Source organism: Lepus europaeus, chromosome 3 (genome assembly GCF_033115175.1).
Source record: "Lepus europaeus isolate LE1 chromosome 3, mLepTim1.pri, whole genome shotgun sequence".
Classification (NCBI taxonomy): Eukaryota; Metazoa; Chordata; class Mammalia; order Lagomorpha; family Leporidae; genus Lepus; species Lepus europaeus.
In genome coordinates this window covers 81238500-81254108 of record NC_084829.1, presented here as the reverse complement: position 1 = coordinate 81254108, position 15609 = coordinate 81238500, and the positions used below count along the sequence as shown (strand labels likewise).

The window sequence follows — 15609 nt, the reverse complement described above, 5'->3', positions numbered from 1 at the left end:
TATAAGTAAACAACTTACTGTCAAACAAATACACTGTAGCAGAGCCAAATGTATCAAAGTTTTCAGCCCCATAACCAGACTGGCATACATGGGAGCGAGAAGTGGTCCAGTTAGCTGGGATGAACCTTCACTTTGTGGACACAGGAATGAAAGTTAATAATCCAAGATACATCTTAGAAAAGTCTTGGGCAAGTGTCTTGATTTTCAAGATTAGCTATTAGAATTATTTGTGACTGTTTTTCATTTATTTCATATTTCAATTTTAGATTACCAAACTCTTAGAAGAATTGAGAGAAGCCAAAGAAAACCATACACCGGAGATGAAACATTTCATGGGCTTGGAAAAGAAAATTAAACAAATGGAAATGAGGCATAAGCAAAGAGAGCACGAACTTCAGCAGGTGAAGACCACATTTTCATATTTGTATAGTTGGTTTTTTTACGTGCCTTTAATTTGCTAGTTTTGCACTCCTAGCAAAAGTGTTTCCCTTGTATTTTGATCGTGTTAAAAAGAAATTCATAACTTAAAAGAAAATAATACCTTAAATCTCAAATGCTTAAAGATTGGTTTGCCTTCTATCCAGTGAAAAGAGAAAACACTTGTGTCATGTGAATTATTAATGGGTATCTAAGAAGTCACATCTGGCTTTGGGAACAGTGTTCTCTATTCGAGCCATTTCAACAAATGTTCATTCAGAAATAAATTTAGATTAAAATCACAGTGTTATACAGCTAGTACTAATGATGTAACTATTTATAGACAATTAATAGAAATTTAAATAATAAATGTAAAGACACTGTGGTGCCAATATTTAGCTTTCTGTGTACACTGTATTAGCCTGGTTGAGGTACTAACAAAACGTCCTAGACTACTAGGTGGCAAAAGTAACAGACATCTATTTTCTCAAGGTTCCAAGATCAGGTTCTGGTTGGTTTGGTTTCTGCAGAGGGCTCCCTTCCTGGCTCACAGACTACCACTGTTTCCTCACACGGGCCTTCCCTGGTGCAGGCCTGCAAAGGAAAGGGAGGGAGAGCAGAGATCTCTGGTATCTGTCTTTATGCAGTAGTTGTCTCATCACATGAGGGCCTCGTAGGGCTGGGTGAGGCGGAACCCAGAAACCTGGAACTTTATACGGGTTGCAGGGGGTTCATCTTCCACTGCTTTCCTAGGCACATTAGCAGAGAGCTGGAAACCAGTGCTCATATGGAGGCCAGTGTCACGGGGGCAGCTTAACCTGTTTTGCCACGTGCTAGCCCCCAGGGCCTCACCTTTATGACTTCATTTTACCCTAATTATATCCTTACTCCAAAAACAGCCTCAAAGGTTAGAGCTCCAACATATGAATCTTATGGAAACATTTAAATATTCTTTATGAAGACTCCCTCATAATTTCTGTCAACAAAGTCCATGGAAATACATGTTATGAAAATACTATGCATAAACTTCAAAATTTTTTACACCAAAATAAATACATTCTGTTCCCATTTTCCTGCACATTTTTTGGAGTACCCTCCCACTGCATACACACAGACCTCCCAGAGGACACCCACGGTTTGCCTATTCCACATTTTCCCACCTCAACTGAGACTGAAGAGTTCTTCACCCCACCGTGAACCGTGACAGTCACGTGGAATTTTTGTTTTTGCAGATAATACAGCAGACACAGCAAGTAGTAGAAACTGAGCAAAACAAAGAAGTGGAGAAATGGAAAAGACTGGCACAGTTGAAGAACCGTGAGCTGGACAAGTTCCGCACAGAATTAGACTCCATACTGGATGTTCTCCGCGAGCTACACCGGCAGGGGGTGGTTGTGCCAATTGCTCTTTCGGATGAAGTGAATGCACCAGAGTATTACTAGAAAGTCGCACTCTGCGTGGCCTCCTTGAAAGGCACAAACTGTCAGGACGGCTTTTGAACACCAGTGTTCAGTGTGATGCCAGAAACAAACACTAGAGCAGCATGGCAAAATAAATTACCCTTAACTAACACAGGAAAAAATCCCAATGTATTGACTCCACATTTTGAATGATCTACCAGCAGGTTCCTTTATAATCAGATGACCATGAATCCGACATAACAAGTAAGATTTGTGAGAGGTGTAGCATATGTAAGAAATGGAAAGGGAAAATTGTGCGTACACTGGCATTTATTGCCCAACTATGTACCGAGTTTTTTTGTGACAGAAAACCAGCTTCTTTCCCATGAGGATAGGTGAGAATCTGAGCACAGCCATGTGGACAGTCACGTGAACTCAAGTGATAGTTTCTTCAGTAATTCAGAAGATAGTTACAGACTGTACATGGAGATGGTGAATTCTGTGTCCTCCCAGTTTTTCACTCCTTCCTCTAGGTGGGTTGGTTGGTTTGTTTTTGTGCACTGGTATTAAGGTAAAAAATACATTTCACAATATGGAAATATAGTTTTATCATACTGTTTTAATCTTTTAAGCTATGTCTCTTTAATTCCAGTACTGCTTTTTAGTATATAATGATTTTACTTTGTCTATTTAAAATTAATATATTCCCATTAGAAAGAAAAAAAAAAATCACAAATATGCATAAAAGTAGCCAAACCAAAATTTATAATTCCCATTTCCAAAAGCAGGTATCAAGTATATAAGATAATGGTTAAGTCAGAGTTACAGCAGCTCTTCTCCAAATGTTCTCTTACACTATGTAATAAAATGTAATGTAAGCCATATGAGCATTTAACTTCCTATTAGCCACATTTAAAAAGATGTGAATATAAAATTAGAGTTTTGGCATTTGACATACTGAATCTTTAAAATGTATTTTACAGAGAGAGTAGCACATCTCAATTGAAATAGTCACATTCCAAGTGCTCAGTTACCACATACCAATAAGTGCCATTCTAGGACAATAATTACAAAGTAAAATACCTTACAAAGGACAAGTGCACTAGATCTTTGTGAAATTGTGGGCAGCAATGTGAGATGTGAAAGTTACTAAATGTAAGGAATGCAATTACTGTCTTATTGTCCATATTTTTTAATGTACCTTTCCGAACAGGGTAGTAAAATGCTATAGTTTATATTTTTTATGTGGAATAATTTTAAGTTATAAATAATTTATTTTGGTTATTGAGTGTTCTTTTTTGTATCATTCATCTGCAAGCCTCTTTATTAATACATAGCTGTACCATTCCCTCCTGTTGTCCTTTGGGCTATCTGTGGCCCATTCGATTCCAAGCACAAATGCGGCAGGTTCTGAACAATGGGAAGAGCAAACCTCAATAATTACTTACATCTTATTCTGTTTCAGAGTATGCTGTGCACATGGTAAGTCCCCTATTCCATTTACAACTTGAAGATCAGTAAGTGCAATCAGAGAGATTTAACACAATAGAAACCTCAGGAACCACGCCTATTCCTTAGTCATTGTCCTTAGGGACCACAATGAATACCCAGAAAAAGGACACATTTTGTGAAAAGTTAAGCTCCAGAAAGTCTCTCCCATTAATGATTAATTTTAGTTTTCAACCTGACTGGGTTAAGTGATATCCAGATAACTGGGAGAGCATTTTTTTCTGGGTTTGTCTGTGAAGTTATTTATGGAATGGACTGGCATTTGAATCAGTGAGCTGAATGAGGAGGACGCACCCTCACCCATTGTGCTTGGGCCCCATCAAATTGAGGAGAGCATGGATAGACCAAAAAGGCAGAGGAAAGTGAATTCACTGCTCTGGAGCTGGTACACCCAACTTCTGCTCTTGGACATCAGAATTCAAGATATTCTGGCCTTCACACATCAGGGCTGGCACCAGCAAACCAAAGCCCACCCCCCACCCGGGTCCCCAAACACACACACGCTCCAGATTCTAAAGACCTCCAGCCTCCAGCTGATTACGCTTTTAATTGCCCTGGTTCTCTAGCTTACAAATACCACATTATAGAACTTAGTCTCCTTATAGAATACTAGTAGCAAGAACCAAAATCACAAGTGGTTCTAATGGAAGGGGGTTTTTAGGATGAGTGTCCTGAAGTGGTTTTGGAGTTTTCTGAAATTTTCTAATTAGACTTTAAAATGCTGAAGTATCTATTTCAAATAATACAACCAGCATGGATAGTTGGTGGAATGAGCTGTTTATAGAGACATGCAAAGTGTCTGCCTTGAATACTACTAATAAGTCATGTGTAAGAAGTAACACGGTATATATGAGGAATATAATAAAGGTTGGTTGTTCCTACTGCTGATCAATCAAAGTTCAGGATGAAGTTAAGGATTTGAATTCCTAGCTCAAGCACTGCATAAATGACTTAAGAGCTTCTAGATATGCATTAAGGGAGGATCTCCCCTCCTATAGCAACAGTAGAGAAATGGCTGAAAATCAAACACAAGGTCACGTGTTGTTGACTGAAATACAAAGTTGAGCTCTTAGTTTCACAGGGTATTTAATGTAAGGCCACCACAAAACACACCAAACACCAGCGTTAGAGGAAAGATACTATTGAGTAAGGGAAGCCCTGCGGGCCTGGGGCAGGGGGATGGGGGGATGGAGAGAGAGTAGGAGAGGGAGAGAGGGCACATGTGCAGGAAGCAGGTCCTATTATACCTATGTTGGGGAGGTGGGCAGGGAAACAGCAGCAAATCCCGTTGGGCTGCAGGTAGAGCCGATATCTGTGGTTGACCATTTGGTCACCAATGGCAGTGAGGGCTAGAGCCGAGGATGGTGTCCTGGGCATAGATCAGGCCATAGATAAGATTGCACCATTTGACTAACATTCCCCCCTTTTGTTTTTTTTATAAAGCAAGTGTTGTATGGGATTACATCAGCCCCAAAAGCCCATTTTACTGTGAACAGGTGAGGGCACTGAACAGTAGTAACCAAAAACATAATAATGCTTAGTTGTAAATTTAACCAAGGAGATGAAAGGTGTCAGGAAAAGAGACACAGAATAGAGAGGAGGCAGCGTACGAACTTACAGCCAGACCGAACTTATTCAGAGAAAATAAATTCTTAGAGTTGGATGACCAATGTGTACATTGATGGAACACATAGCAGAAGGCCTCGACCCCAGGGGCTGGGCCTTTTTGTTTTTAAGGAGGGCTAGGGAATGGGGTGGGCATAGAGGTAGCAGGCAGAGGGGAATTCCAGGAAGTGGTCTTTCAAGTGGCTGTGTGGGGAGGGGCCTGGGAACCTGCGAAAGGATGTGGGGGTGGGATATGAAGGCAGTAGGGTGTGAGACCCAATTGAGATTCAAGGGCAAGGAATAAATTCCAGTTTATTTTTTGGGCAATGAGCGAGAATGAAGCTTATGCCTTTGTTCCATCAAACGGTATGTATAAAAAAGATGGTGAAAAAAATGGAAAGGAATGCAAATTGTGTAAGATAACCTGTGTTCATGAATTGGAAGAATATTAACATTTCTGTATTACCCAGAAGCAATCTACAGATTCAGTGCAGTCCCTGTTAAAATTCCAATAACAGTTTTCACAGAAATAGGAAACTAGGTGTGGAGCTAGGAAACACCATGAATATTAAAAAAGCAATCTTGAGCAAAAGAACAAAGATGAAGGCATCACACTACCTGTCATCAAAACATACAAATCTAGAGCAATAAAAGTGACGTAGTATTGGCATAAAAGCACACACACTGGGGCATAGTGGGTAAAGCTGCTGCCTGTGGCATCAGCATCCAATATGGGCACCGATTTGTGTCTAGGCTGCTCCACTTCTGATCCAGCCCTCTGCTAATGGCCTGGGAAAAGCAACAGAAGATGGCCCAAGAGCTTGGACCCCTGCTAGACAAGTGGGAGACCTGGAAGAAGCTCCTGGCTCCTTGCTTCGGCCAGGCCCAGCCCCAGCTGTTGCAGCCATCTGGGGAGTGAACCAGTGGATGGAAGATCTCTCTCTGACTTTCAAATAAATAAATCTGACAACATTGATCAATGAGGCAAAATAGTGTACACTTTTACAAATAATTTTCCATTTAAAAAAAAAAATGCCAAGAACAGACAATGTGGAATACACAATGAGGACAGAAGACTTTTGAAAAAAAATGATGAAGGGAAAGTTAGATCTCCACATGCAGGGGAATGAAATTGAATCCTTATCTTACACCATTTACTGACTGAGATTGATGACTTAAATCCAAAGCCTGGAATTGTAAAACTACTAGAGAACAGAGGAGAAGTTCCACAACACTGCTCTGGGCAATGTTTTTGGATTTGACCCAACAGTATAGACACCAAACTAAAGCTGTTCAGATGGGAATGCCTCTGTGCAGCAAAAGGAAATAATAAAACCCATAGAGTATGGGGGGAAAAAATTCAAACAACTCAATAGTAAGAAAACAAAGGATCCAATTTTTTAAATGGGCAAAGGAGTCAAATAGACATTTCTCAAGACATAAAAACAGGCAACAGTTTCCTGAAAAAAATGTACATCACTGTCAGGAAAATGCAAACTGAAGCCACAAAGATAGAGTACATCATACCTATTAGAATGGTTATTATCAAAAAGAAGATTAATGTTGATGGAGATATAAAGAAAAAGAATTTCTTGTACATGCTGGTAGGAATGTAAACTGGTACAGCCAACAGGGAAAATAGAACAGAGGGCTCTCCAACACTACAATTAGAACTATTATATGATCCAGTAATCCCACTACTGCATATAGATCCAAAAGAATTGAAATCAGTGTGTCCTGTCAAATACCTGCAGCTCCATTTTTATTATTCCCAGTAGTCAAGATCCACTTAAGTGTCCATCAAGTGTTGAATGGGTGAGGACAATGGAACACTAATTAGACGCCAAAAAGGAAATTCTGTCATTTGCAACATCACGGAGGAAACTAGAAGATATTAAGTGTAATAAACTACTCTCAGAAAAACAAATGCTGCATCATCTCACTAAGAGTCCAGGAGAATAGAGACTACAATGGCAGGTGCTGAAGGCTAGGAGGAGGAGGGTAAGGAGGAGGGAACAGGGCAACGTTGCTCAAAAGGTACAGTGTTTTACATAGGAAGGTTCTGAGAGCTATTGCATGCACAGTGACACAGTGACTATAGCTAATAATGTATATTTCAAAACTGCTAAGAGAATAAACAAGTTTTCCTGGCTGAAAACAAAGCAGGATAGAACAGCACTGTGACGTAATGGGTAAAGCTGCTGCCTGAGATATGGGTATCCCCTATGGGTGCCGGTTTGAGTCCCGGCTGCTCCACTTCTGGCTTGGGCAAAGCAGAAGATGGCCCAAGTGTTTGGGTGTCTGCACACTTGTGGGAGACACAGAAGAAGCTCCTGGCTTCTGCCAGGCCAGCCCTGGCCTTGTTGTCTTCTGGGGAGTGAACAAGTAGGGGAAACTATCTGTCTCTTTTCCTCTGTAACTGCCTTTAAAGTAAATAAAAAAAGCTTTAAAAAGAGAGAAAGAGAATGAGGTAGGATAAAAAGAAATCAAGAGGAAGACACTGGGTTCAATAGTTAAGACCCTGCTAGGGGGCCAGCGCCATGGCTCACTTGGTTAATCCTTCACCTGTGGCGCTGGCATCCCATATGGGCGCCAGGTTCTAGTCCCGTTGCTCCTCTTCCAGTCCAGCTCTTTGCTGTGGCCCGGGAGGGCAGTGGAGGATGGCCCAAGGCCTTGGGCCCCTGTACCCGCAAGGCAGACGAAGCAAGAAGCACCTGGCTCCTGGCTTCAGATAGGTGCAGTGTCGTCTGTAGTGGCCATTTGGGGAGTGAACCAACAGAAGGAAGACCTTTCTCTGTCTGTCTCTCTCATTGTCTAACTCTACCTGGAAAAAAAAAAAAGACCCTGCTAGGGATTCTCACATCCCATATCACTGTGCTTGGGTTCCAGTCCCAGTTCCACTTCGCATTCCAGCTTCCTGCTAATATTCACTCTGGGAGGCAGTGGGTGATGACTCCAGTCCTTGCCAACCATGAGGACACCTGGAATGGGATCTGGCTCCCTACCTCGGTCTTCCATAGCCCCAGCTGTTGTAGGCATTTAAGGATTGAACCAGCAGATGGGAGATTCTCGCTCTCTCGCTCTGTTTCTTTCTTTCTCTGTGTGTCCGTCACCTTGTCTCTCTCTCTCCCCGTTCTCCTGTTTGTCTGTCTCCCCTCCCATTCCATCTTCCCCATCTTCAACACTCACTCTCATCTCCATCACTCTCCAGTCTCATTCTGTCTCTGTGCCACTCTGTCTCCCTCTCTTTTCCCCGCTTTGCCTCCCTAACCCCCTTTGCCACTGGCACTGCCCCCTCCCCTCTGCCACTGGCAGGCCCCTGCTGTTACTCCCTCTCTTTCTGCCACTGCACTGTCCCCCATCTTCCACTGCCCCCTATTCTCTCTCTGCCACTGGCCCCCCTTTCAAGCTCAGGCTCTCTCTGCCACTCTGTCACACCTAGCCTCTGTCACTCTTGCTAACTCACTGCCAGTCTCTCCCCGTCATTGTCTCACCCTGCTGCTGCCTGTTCCCGTTTGTGCCTACCTGCCTCTATGCCTACCTCACTCTCAAACTGTCTATAACATATATATGTTATAACCTCCTAATAATTTGGTTAGTTGACCAACATATAACCCATGTGGGAGGGAGAGAAGGGGAGAGGAGGGAGGGAATATCATTATGTTCTTAGAATTGTATAAGTCACACTGAAACTGTTAATTAAAAATTAAAAAATAAAAAATATTCACTCCAAAAAAAAAGTAGACAGTCCACCATGAGCAAGTTAAGATGGTAAATCTGGGTGTAACCTAGAGAAAAGGAGTCAAAGGCTCAGGGAGACAGGAATGCTGGAGTCTATTTGTCACCCAAGATCTGCTCACAGTTGCGGTCCAGGAGGCAAAGGTCTCACCAATATTCTGAGAAACAGATGTGCGAGGGGAGCCCCAGCATTCCTGAAGAGCTGCGATTGCTCTCCCCCATAGGCTGGACACTACAGTGGGAGTCACAGTCCCTCACTTGGAAAACTCAAACATTTTGGGCCATCTTCTGTTGCTTTTCCTAGGCCATTAGCAGGGAGCTGCATCAGAAATGGAGCAGCCAGGACACAATCCCATAAGGGATGCCCATATGGGATGCTGGCACCACAGGTGGAGGCTTAACCCACCACACCACAATGCCAGCCCCAACGTGCCTGTTTCTGTCAATACTATGCTCTTTTTTTTTTTACTGCTATATATTTGTACTATATTTTGATGACAGGTAGTATGATGCCTTCAGCTTTGTTCTTTTTGCTCAAGACTGCTTGGACTTCTATACCCTCGTGGGAGACCCGGAGGAGGCTCCTGGCTCTTGCCTTCAGATCATCCCAGCTCTAGCCATTGAGGCCCTAATTTAGGGAGTAAACCACTGGATGGAAGATATCTATCCACCTCTCTCTCTCCTCTCTCCATCAATCCAAACTTTACCTTTCAAATAAATAATACATATTAAATAAATAACCAAAAGCTATTAGCTTGGATGGGGCCCAGAACAGAAGGCTCCCCGGCGCTGTGCAGGCGGTCCTGCCACCCGGTCTAAATGATCCAGGAGAACCAATGGTACGCAGGTGGCAGTGGTAGAAGAGATGCTGTCTGCAGCTTGTGGCAGGACTGTATGTAAATGGCAACACAGATGTTCAGGATTTTGGAGCAAGGCCCCACCATCTTGTGCAGGTTACAACTTTCCTTTTGAGCAACACTCTCAACCTGCCACTAGGCCTTAGTAGAAACTGAACACTTGACTGTGGGCCACTGAGCTGCCAGGCTACCTGAGCTGCCTAGCATGAACTGCTTGTTATCTGACTCGCCAAGTCCTAAAGTTGGGCATGCTAATCCATACTACATCATCCAATGGAAGTGGCATATACGTGATCAGGCCCACATAGGTCCTGAAGCACAAAGAAGCTACATGAGAAATGGCCTGAATACCCGTAGCATCTTCTCCTGACGCACTGCTTTCTCTCTCCCGGCCCACGACTATGGCTTCATGAGGAGTTTCCAGTGAACAGTTGACAGAGAAGGGAGATTTGGGCCTTGCCTACTGGTGATTCTGTAAAAATATGTAGGCAACACACAGAAGTAGAGAGCTATAGCACTAGAACCCCTTTCTTGTATGTAACATAAGGGCATGGTAAAGAGAAATCTTGCCAGTGGGCAGAATTTTAGGTAGTGTACCTGGTTGTGCTCTTTGCTTAGAAAGAGGAATGGCCAGATAAGTGATTTTATTCCAGTTCACAGGATATAGGCAACAGTTTGGCTGGATGATCAGGGAATTGGAAGAAACATGATTAGAAAAATGGCAACAAAGAAATTGGGGGGAGGGGGGACAGATGGGCAGCATGTACAGGGCTGTGGCATAGTAGGTTAGGCCTCTGCCTGTGGTGCCGGCATCCCATATGGGTGCCATTTCAAGTCCTGGCTTCTCCTCTTCTGAAATAGCTCTCTGCTGTGGCCTGGGAAAGCAGTAGAAAAGGGCCCAAGTGCTTGGGCCCCTGCACCTGTGAGGGAGACCCAGAAGTTCCTGGCTCCTGACTTTGGATTGGCCCAGCTCCAGTTGTTAGGGGCATTTGGGGAGTGAACCAGCAGATGAAGGACCTTTCTCTCTATGTCTGTAACTCTACCTCTCAAATAAACAATCTCTAAAAAATATATTGGAAGAGAAATGTGGATAGACTTCTCTGAACAGGCAAAGAACATAAAGACTTTTGTGTCCCATGTGAGTAATCACCATAGGGTGACTTCAGCAGAGGAGGATTTTAGGAACCAAGCACATAGGATGACCCATTCTACGGATGTCAGTCAGCTTCTTTCCCCAGACATCCAATTGTTACCCAGTGGGCTCATGAACAAAGCAGTCATGGTGGCAGGGATTGCAGTCGTGCCCAGGCCCAGCAACCTGGATTTCTACTAACCAAGGTCAACCTGACTATGGTGAAAACTGAGTGCCCAACCTGCCAGCAGTGGAAACCAACACCACCACCAGTACCATTCTCTGGGTGATCAGCCCACTATGTGGTAGCAGGTTGATTACCTGGACTACTTCCATTATGGAAGGCAATATTTTGTCTTTACTAGAATAGATACTCTGAATATGGATTTGCCTTTCCTGTATGTAATGATTCTGCAATTGACTTAAAGAATGCCCTATCTACCATCAAGGTATTCCACACAATACTTGTTTCTAACCAAGAAACACTTCACAACCAAAGTGTGGTGATGGGCGCATGCTCAGAGAAGTCACTGGTACCATTTCCTCCAACATCCTGAAGCAACTGGCTTGAACGAGTGGCCTTTTTAAGACTCAGTTATGGGGCTGGCACTGTGGCATAGCAGGTAAAGCTGCTGCCTACAGTGCCAGCATCCCATATGGGTGCTGGTTTGAGACTTGGCTGCTCCACTTCCCATCCAGCTCTCTGCTATGGCCTGGGAAAGCAGTAGAAGATGGCTCAAGTCCTTGGGCCCCTGCACCCACATGGGAGACCCAGAAGAAGCTCCTGGCTCCTGGCTTTGGATCAGCACAGCTCTGGCTGTTGCAGCCATCTGGGGAGTGAACCAGCAGATGGAAGATATCTCTCTGCCTCTCTATAAATCTGCCTTTCAAATAAATAAATAAATCTTCAAAAAAAAAAAAAAAGACAGCAGTTACAGCACCAGCTATGTAACAATACCTTGTAGGTCTAAGGTAAGCTTCTCTAGAAGGGTGTATATACCGAGTCTGCATTAGGATATATGTTACCGTTTCTCTCAAGGGCAAGATTCATGGGTCCAGGAATCAGCAGATAGAATTAAGAGAAGCAGCACTCATTATTATCCCTACTGGCCCATTAGCTGAGTTTTTACTTCATGCTCTACTGGCCTAGAAGTCTTCGTTCCAGAGAGAATGCTTCCACTAGGAGACAAAATGATGATCAAATGAATTGGAAGTTGAGATTGCTATACATTGAATAACTCATGCCTTCGAGTCAAGAGGTCAAGGGGGGGGGGGAATTACAGTGTTGACTGGCATGATTGACCTAGACTACCAAAGGGAAATTAGTCTCTTCTCCAAAATGAGGGTAATGAAGAATATGAAGGTAATGAAGAATATGTCTGGAATACTGGATATCCCTTGGGGTATCTCTTTGAATCACCACGCCCTATGAATAGGGCAATTGGAAATCACAACAACCAAATCTTCTATGATTGCCCAGACTCTTCTAGAGTGAAGACATGGATCACCTTGGGAAGTAAAGGGACACAATGACCTGAGGTGCTTGCTGGAAACAAGAGAATACAGAATGAACAGAAGGTACTTGTAGCTATGACTAGTGACTAATTACAAGAATGAGGACTGTAATTATTGTATTTCCTCATTATGGTAAGAGCACATTTGTATGTATATAGACATACTATGTTTTCTTTTTCCTTGTCATATAACCTAGAATGTATTGATTTCATATCAGTATTTAGGTACTTATGATTTTCTTTCTTAGTATTTAAGTTACAGGATGTTGGAAAAGGATAAACATCACTCAAAGAATTTGTCTCCTCTTCTGGAGAAGGGATTAGTACATTTTTCATTGTGCACAGGAGAGTTATATCACATTATATGGAACTATGATCTTTGTATTGTCTTTTTTGGATATTAAATATGGTACAAGGAGATGCATATAGATGCCACATTGGCAAGAGGTGGACTTGTGACAATTTTAGGCGTCAACTTGCCTGGATTAAGGGATACCCAGAAAACTGGGGAGAGGCGGCAAGATGGCGGAATAGGCAGGGAGCACACTTAGTCCGGGGAGAGAGAAAGTTTAATATAAGTGGAGATACTACAGGGTCCAGGAAGAGTAGGGGATGAAACAGCAGAGGAAACTCTTCCGGAACTAGTGATTCACAGTGGACCTGCGTGGAGAGCGTGGGAGCCCAAGTTCGGGACACCAGCGGCAGACTCAACGCACCAGCGCTGGAACGCGAGGTGAGCCGAACCTCCATAGCCCGAGATACCAGCAGGCAAGCGGAAAGAGGAGGCTAGAGGGAACGAGGCTTGAAAATCCGTGGGGAGAAGTTCACCAGGCTAACTAGAAGAGAGAGAAAAAAAATAAAAAAGTGACTGATACGGACACAAGTTTCTCTCTCTCCGCTCACCTCTCAGAGGCGAGCAAGACAGAGCAGGCGCCATTTTGGACATACGTCATAAGCAGGGCGACCTCAGGTCTGCACCAGCCCTGAGCCTAGCAGAAAAACCTGACTCTGTGGGGAGGGGTGAAATAACAGGAGATTAGCATCTAACTTGGCAACCCAGTGGGAGACTGCAGGAGAATTGGAGCCCACACTGAGGGCAGCAGAGATTCCCTGTGTGGTCCTTGGGAAAGAGCTTCCAATCTCTGGCTCCTGTGGGTATATCATTTGCCTGCTAACTACCTCCAATTACGTTCAGCTGTGCGGAATTACTTCCCTTTTGAATCAAAAAAAGAGAGATTTACCACACCTAACCTGGGAGTGTCATCTTTGACACACCCTCAACCCTGAGGAACCAAACCCAGCTCTCAGTCCACACTCATCTCAAGCCTCTAAGGCTCCACTGAAAGCAGACAGTCCACTTAATATAGAGCCATAGTGTAACAAGAAAAAACACCACAGTGAAGAAACCAAATATCTCCAACATGCCAAACAACAAACGCAAAAACCAAGCTAACAAGAACAAGGAAGAAACTATGACGCCCCCAAATGAAAAAGACACCCCAATTCAAGATTATGAAGATGATGAGATAGAAGCAATGCAAGAAGCGGATCTCAAAAAATTGATAAGAACATTAAGAAGTTCTCAAAAACAAATTCTTGAACTACAGAAATCCTTCATGGACAAGATAGAAAATCTCTCTCGTGAAAGTGAAATATTAAGGAGGAATCAAAATGAAATGAAACAACTAGTGGAACAAGAAATGGTGATAGTGACGAGAAATCATAATGAAATGAGGAGTTCAATAGATCAAATGACAAACACATTAGAGAGCCTTAAAAACAGAATGGGCGAAGCAGAAGAGAGAATATCAGACTTAGAAGACAGAGAACAGGAAAGGAAACAGGCAAACCAAAGAAAAGAAGAAGAAATTAGAAATCTAAGAAATATTGTCGGGAATCTACAGGATACTATTAAAAAACCCAACATTCGGGTTCTAGGAGTTCCTGAAGGCATGGAGAGGGAGAAAGGATTAGAAGGCATTTTCAGTGAGATACTAGCAGAAAATTTCCCAGGTTTGGAGAAGGACAGAGGCATCTTAGTACAGGAAGCTTATAGAACCCCTAATAAACATGACCAAAAGAGATCCTCCCCACGACATGTTGTAATCAAACTCACCACAGTGAAACATAAAGAAAAGATCCTAAAAGGTGCAAGAGAGAAACGTCAGATTACTCTTAGAGGATCTCCAATTAGACTCACAGCAGACTTCTCATCAGAAACCCTACAAGCTAGAAGGGAATGGCGAGACATAGCCCAGGTACTAAGAGAGAAAAACTGCCAGCCCAGAATACTATATCCTGCAAAGCTCTCATTTGTGAATGAAGGTGAAATTAAGACTTTTCATAGCAAACAGAAACTGAAAGAATTTGTTGCCACTCATCCTGCCCTGCAAAAGAGGCTTAAAGATGTGTTACATACAGAAACACAGAAACATGGTCACCAATATGAAAGAAGATAAAGGAAGGAAACCTCACAGCAAAAGATCACAGGAAGCTCAATTTCTCTTTGACATAGAATTAAACTCTGATGCTCTGTTAAAGCAATGTGTTAAAGTAATCTATTATGTTCTCTTGATGTCTGTTAAATTCTAATTGTTCAAAAACAGCTGAATTTTTATTAAGAGCTATGGGTTATTTAAATATGTGCTTTTTTCAAAGATTTGAATAATCACCTTGTAACAATGATCAAATTTGTTCTATGTTATGTCATGATTTTAAGAAATCTTATTTCAACCAGATATTTTGGATTTTGAGCCTTCTTGGCATTCTTGACAGGCATTCAAAAAATCAAAGTTTCAAACAATCTGGTCTCTAAAATTTCCAGTAAATCCTGGACTTTGGTTTTTCCAGTTTGGGCCCAACTGAAAAAATCGAAGGACCTATGTCTCTCATCTTATAGAGACACCAACTAATCAGTCTATTTGGAGTATATTAGAAGTACTGTCAAGATGTGATGTGGTACCAGACTTTAAGTTTCTATAATGGAAAATGCTATTAATACAAATGTTTGAGAATTAAAAAGTCTAATGATCTTGTGTTACTAGACATGATAGTTATCTTAATGAGAAAGCCCCAGAGGCCTAAAGGGTTAAATACTTGTAAAATCCTACAGGTGCTTTCAAAAATACTGTGAAGTAAGCAAGTGCCTCTTGTTGGTTGATGAGTTTATAATTTTAAACATGGCAACTTAAAGTCTTTTGTCATCCACAGTTATATATGATCTGCTGCTCATAAAACTAAAGCGTTGTTGGTTCTGTGTTTAGCTGTCCTCCTATAGGTTCCTATGGACTTTTTCCAGTCACTTTTATTGTATTCAGTACTTTGGGGATGGCTCTGTAAACAGATGAAGCCAATAATGTATTAACAGTACCAACTGAGAGAAAGTATGGTTAACTGAGGTTACTAAAAACAAAAAGCAATTCAAATCAATTGGCAAT

The 15609-nt window shown here is 42.4% G+C and overlaps 1 protein-coding gene across 3 annotated transcripts in view; it reads left to right on the top strand.

The window, feature by feature from the left end:
- The window catches only part of CEP162 (centrosomal protein 162), a 94249-nt gene extending 91148 nt beyond the window's left edge, over positions 1–3101 (top strand). For all 3 annotated transcript variants that reach the window (XM_062186448.1, XM_062186449.1, XM_062186447.1), the window contains 2 exons: positions 267–401; positions 1650–3101. In XM_062186448.1, the coding sequence (XP_062042432.1) occupies positions 267–401; positions 1650–1859 (345 nt within the window). In that variant the 3' untranslated portion in view covers positions 1860–3101. The remainder of the gene's footprint in view (positions 1–266; positions 402–1649) is intronic.
- The last annotated feature ends 12508 nt before the right edge of the window (positions 3102–15609 follow it).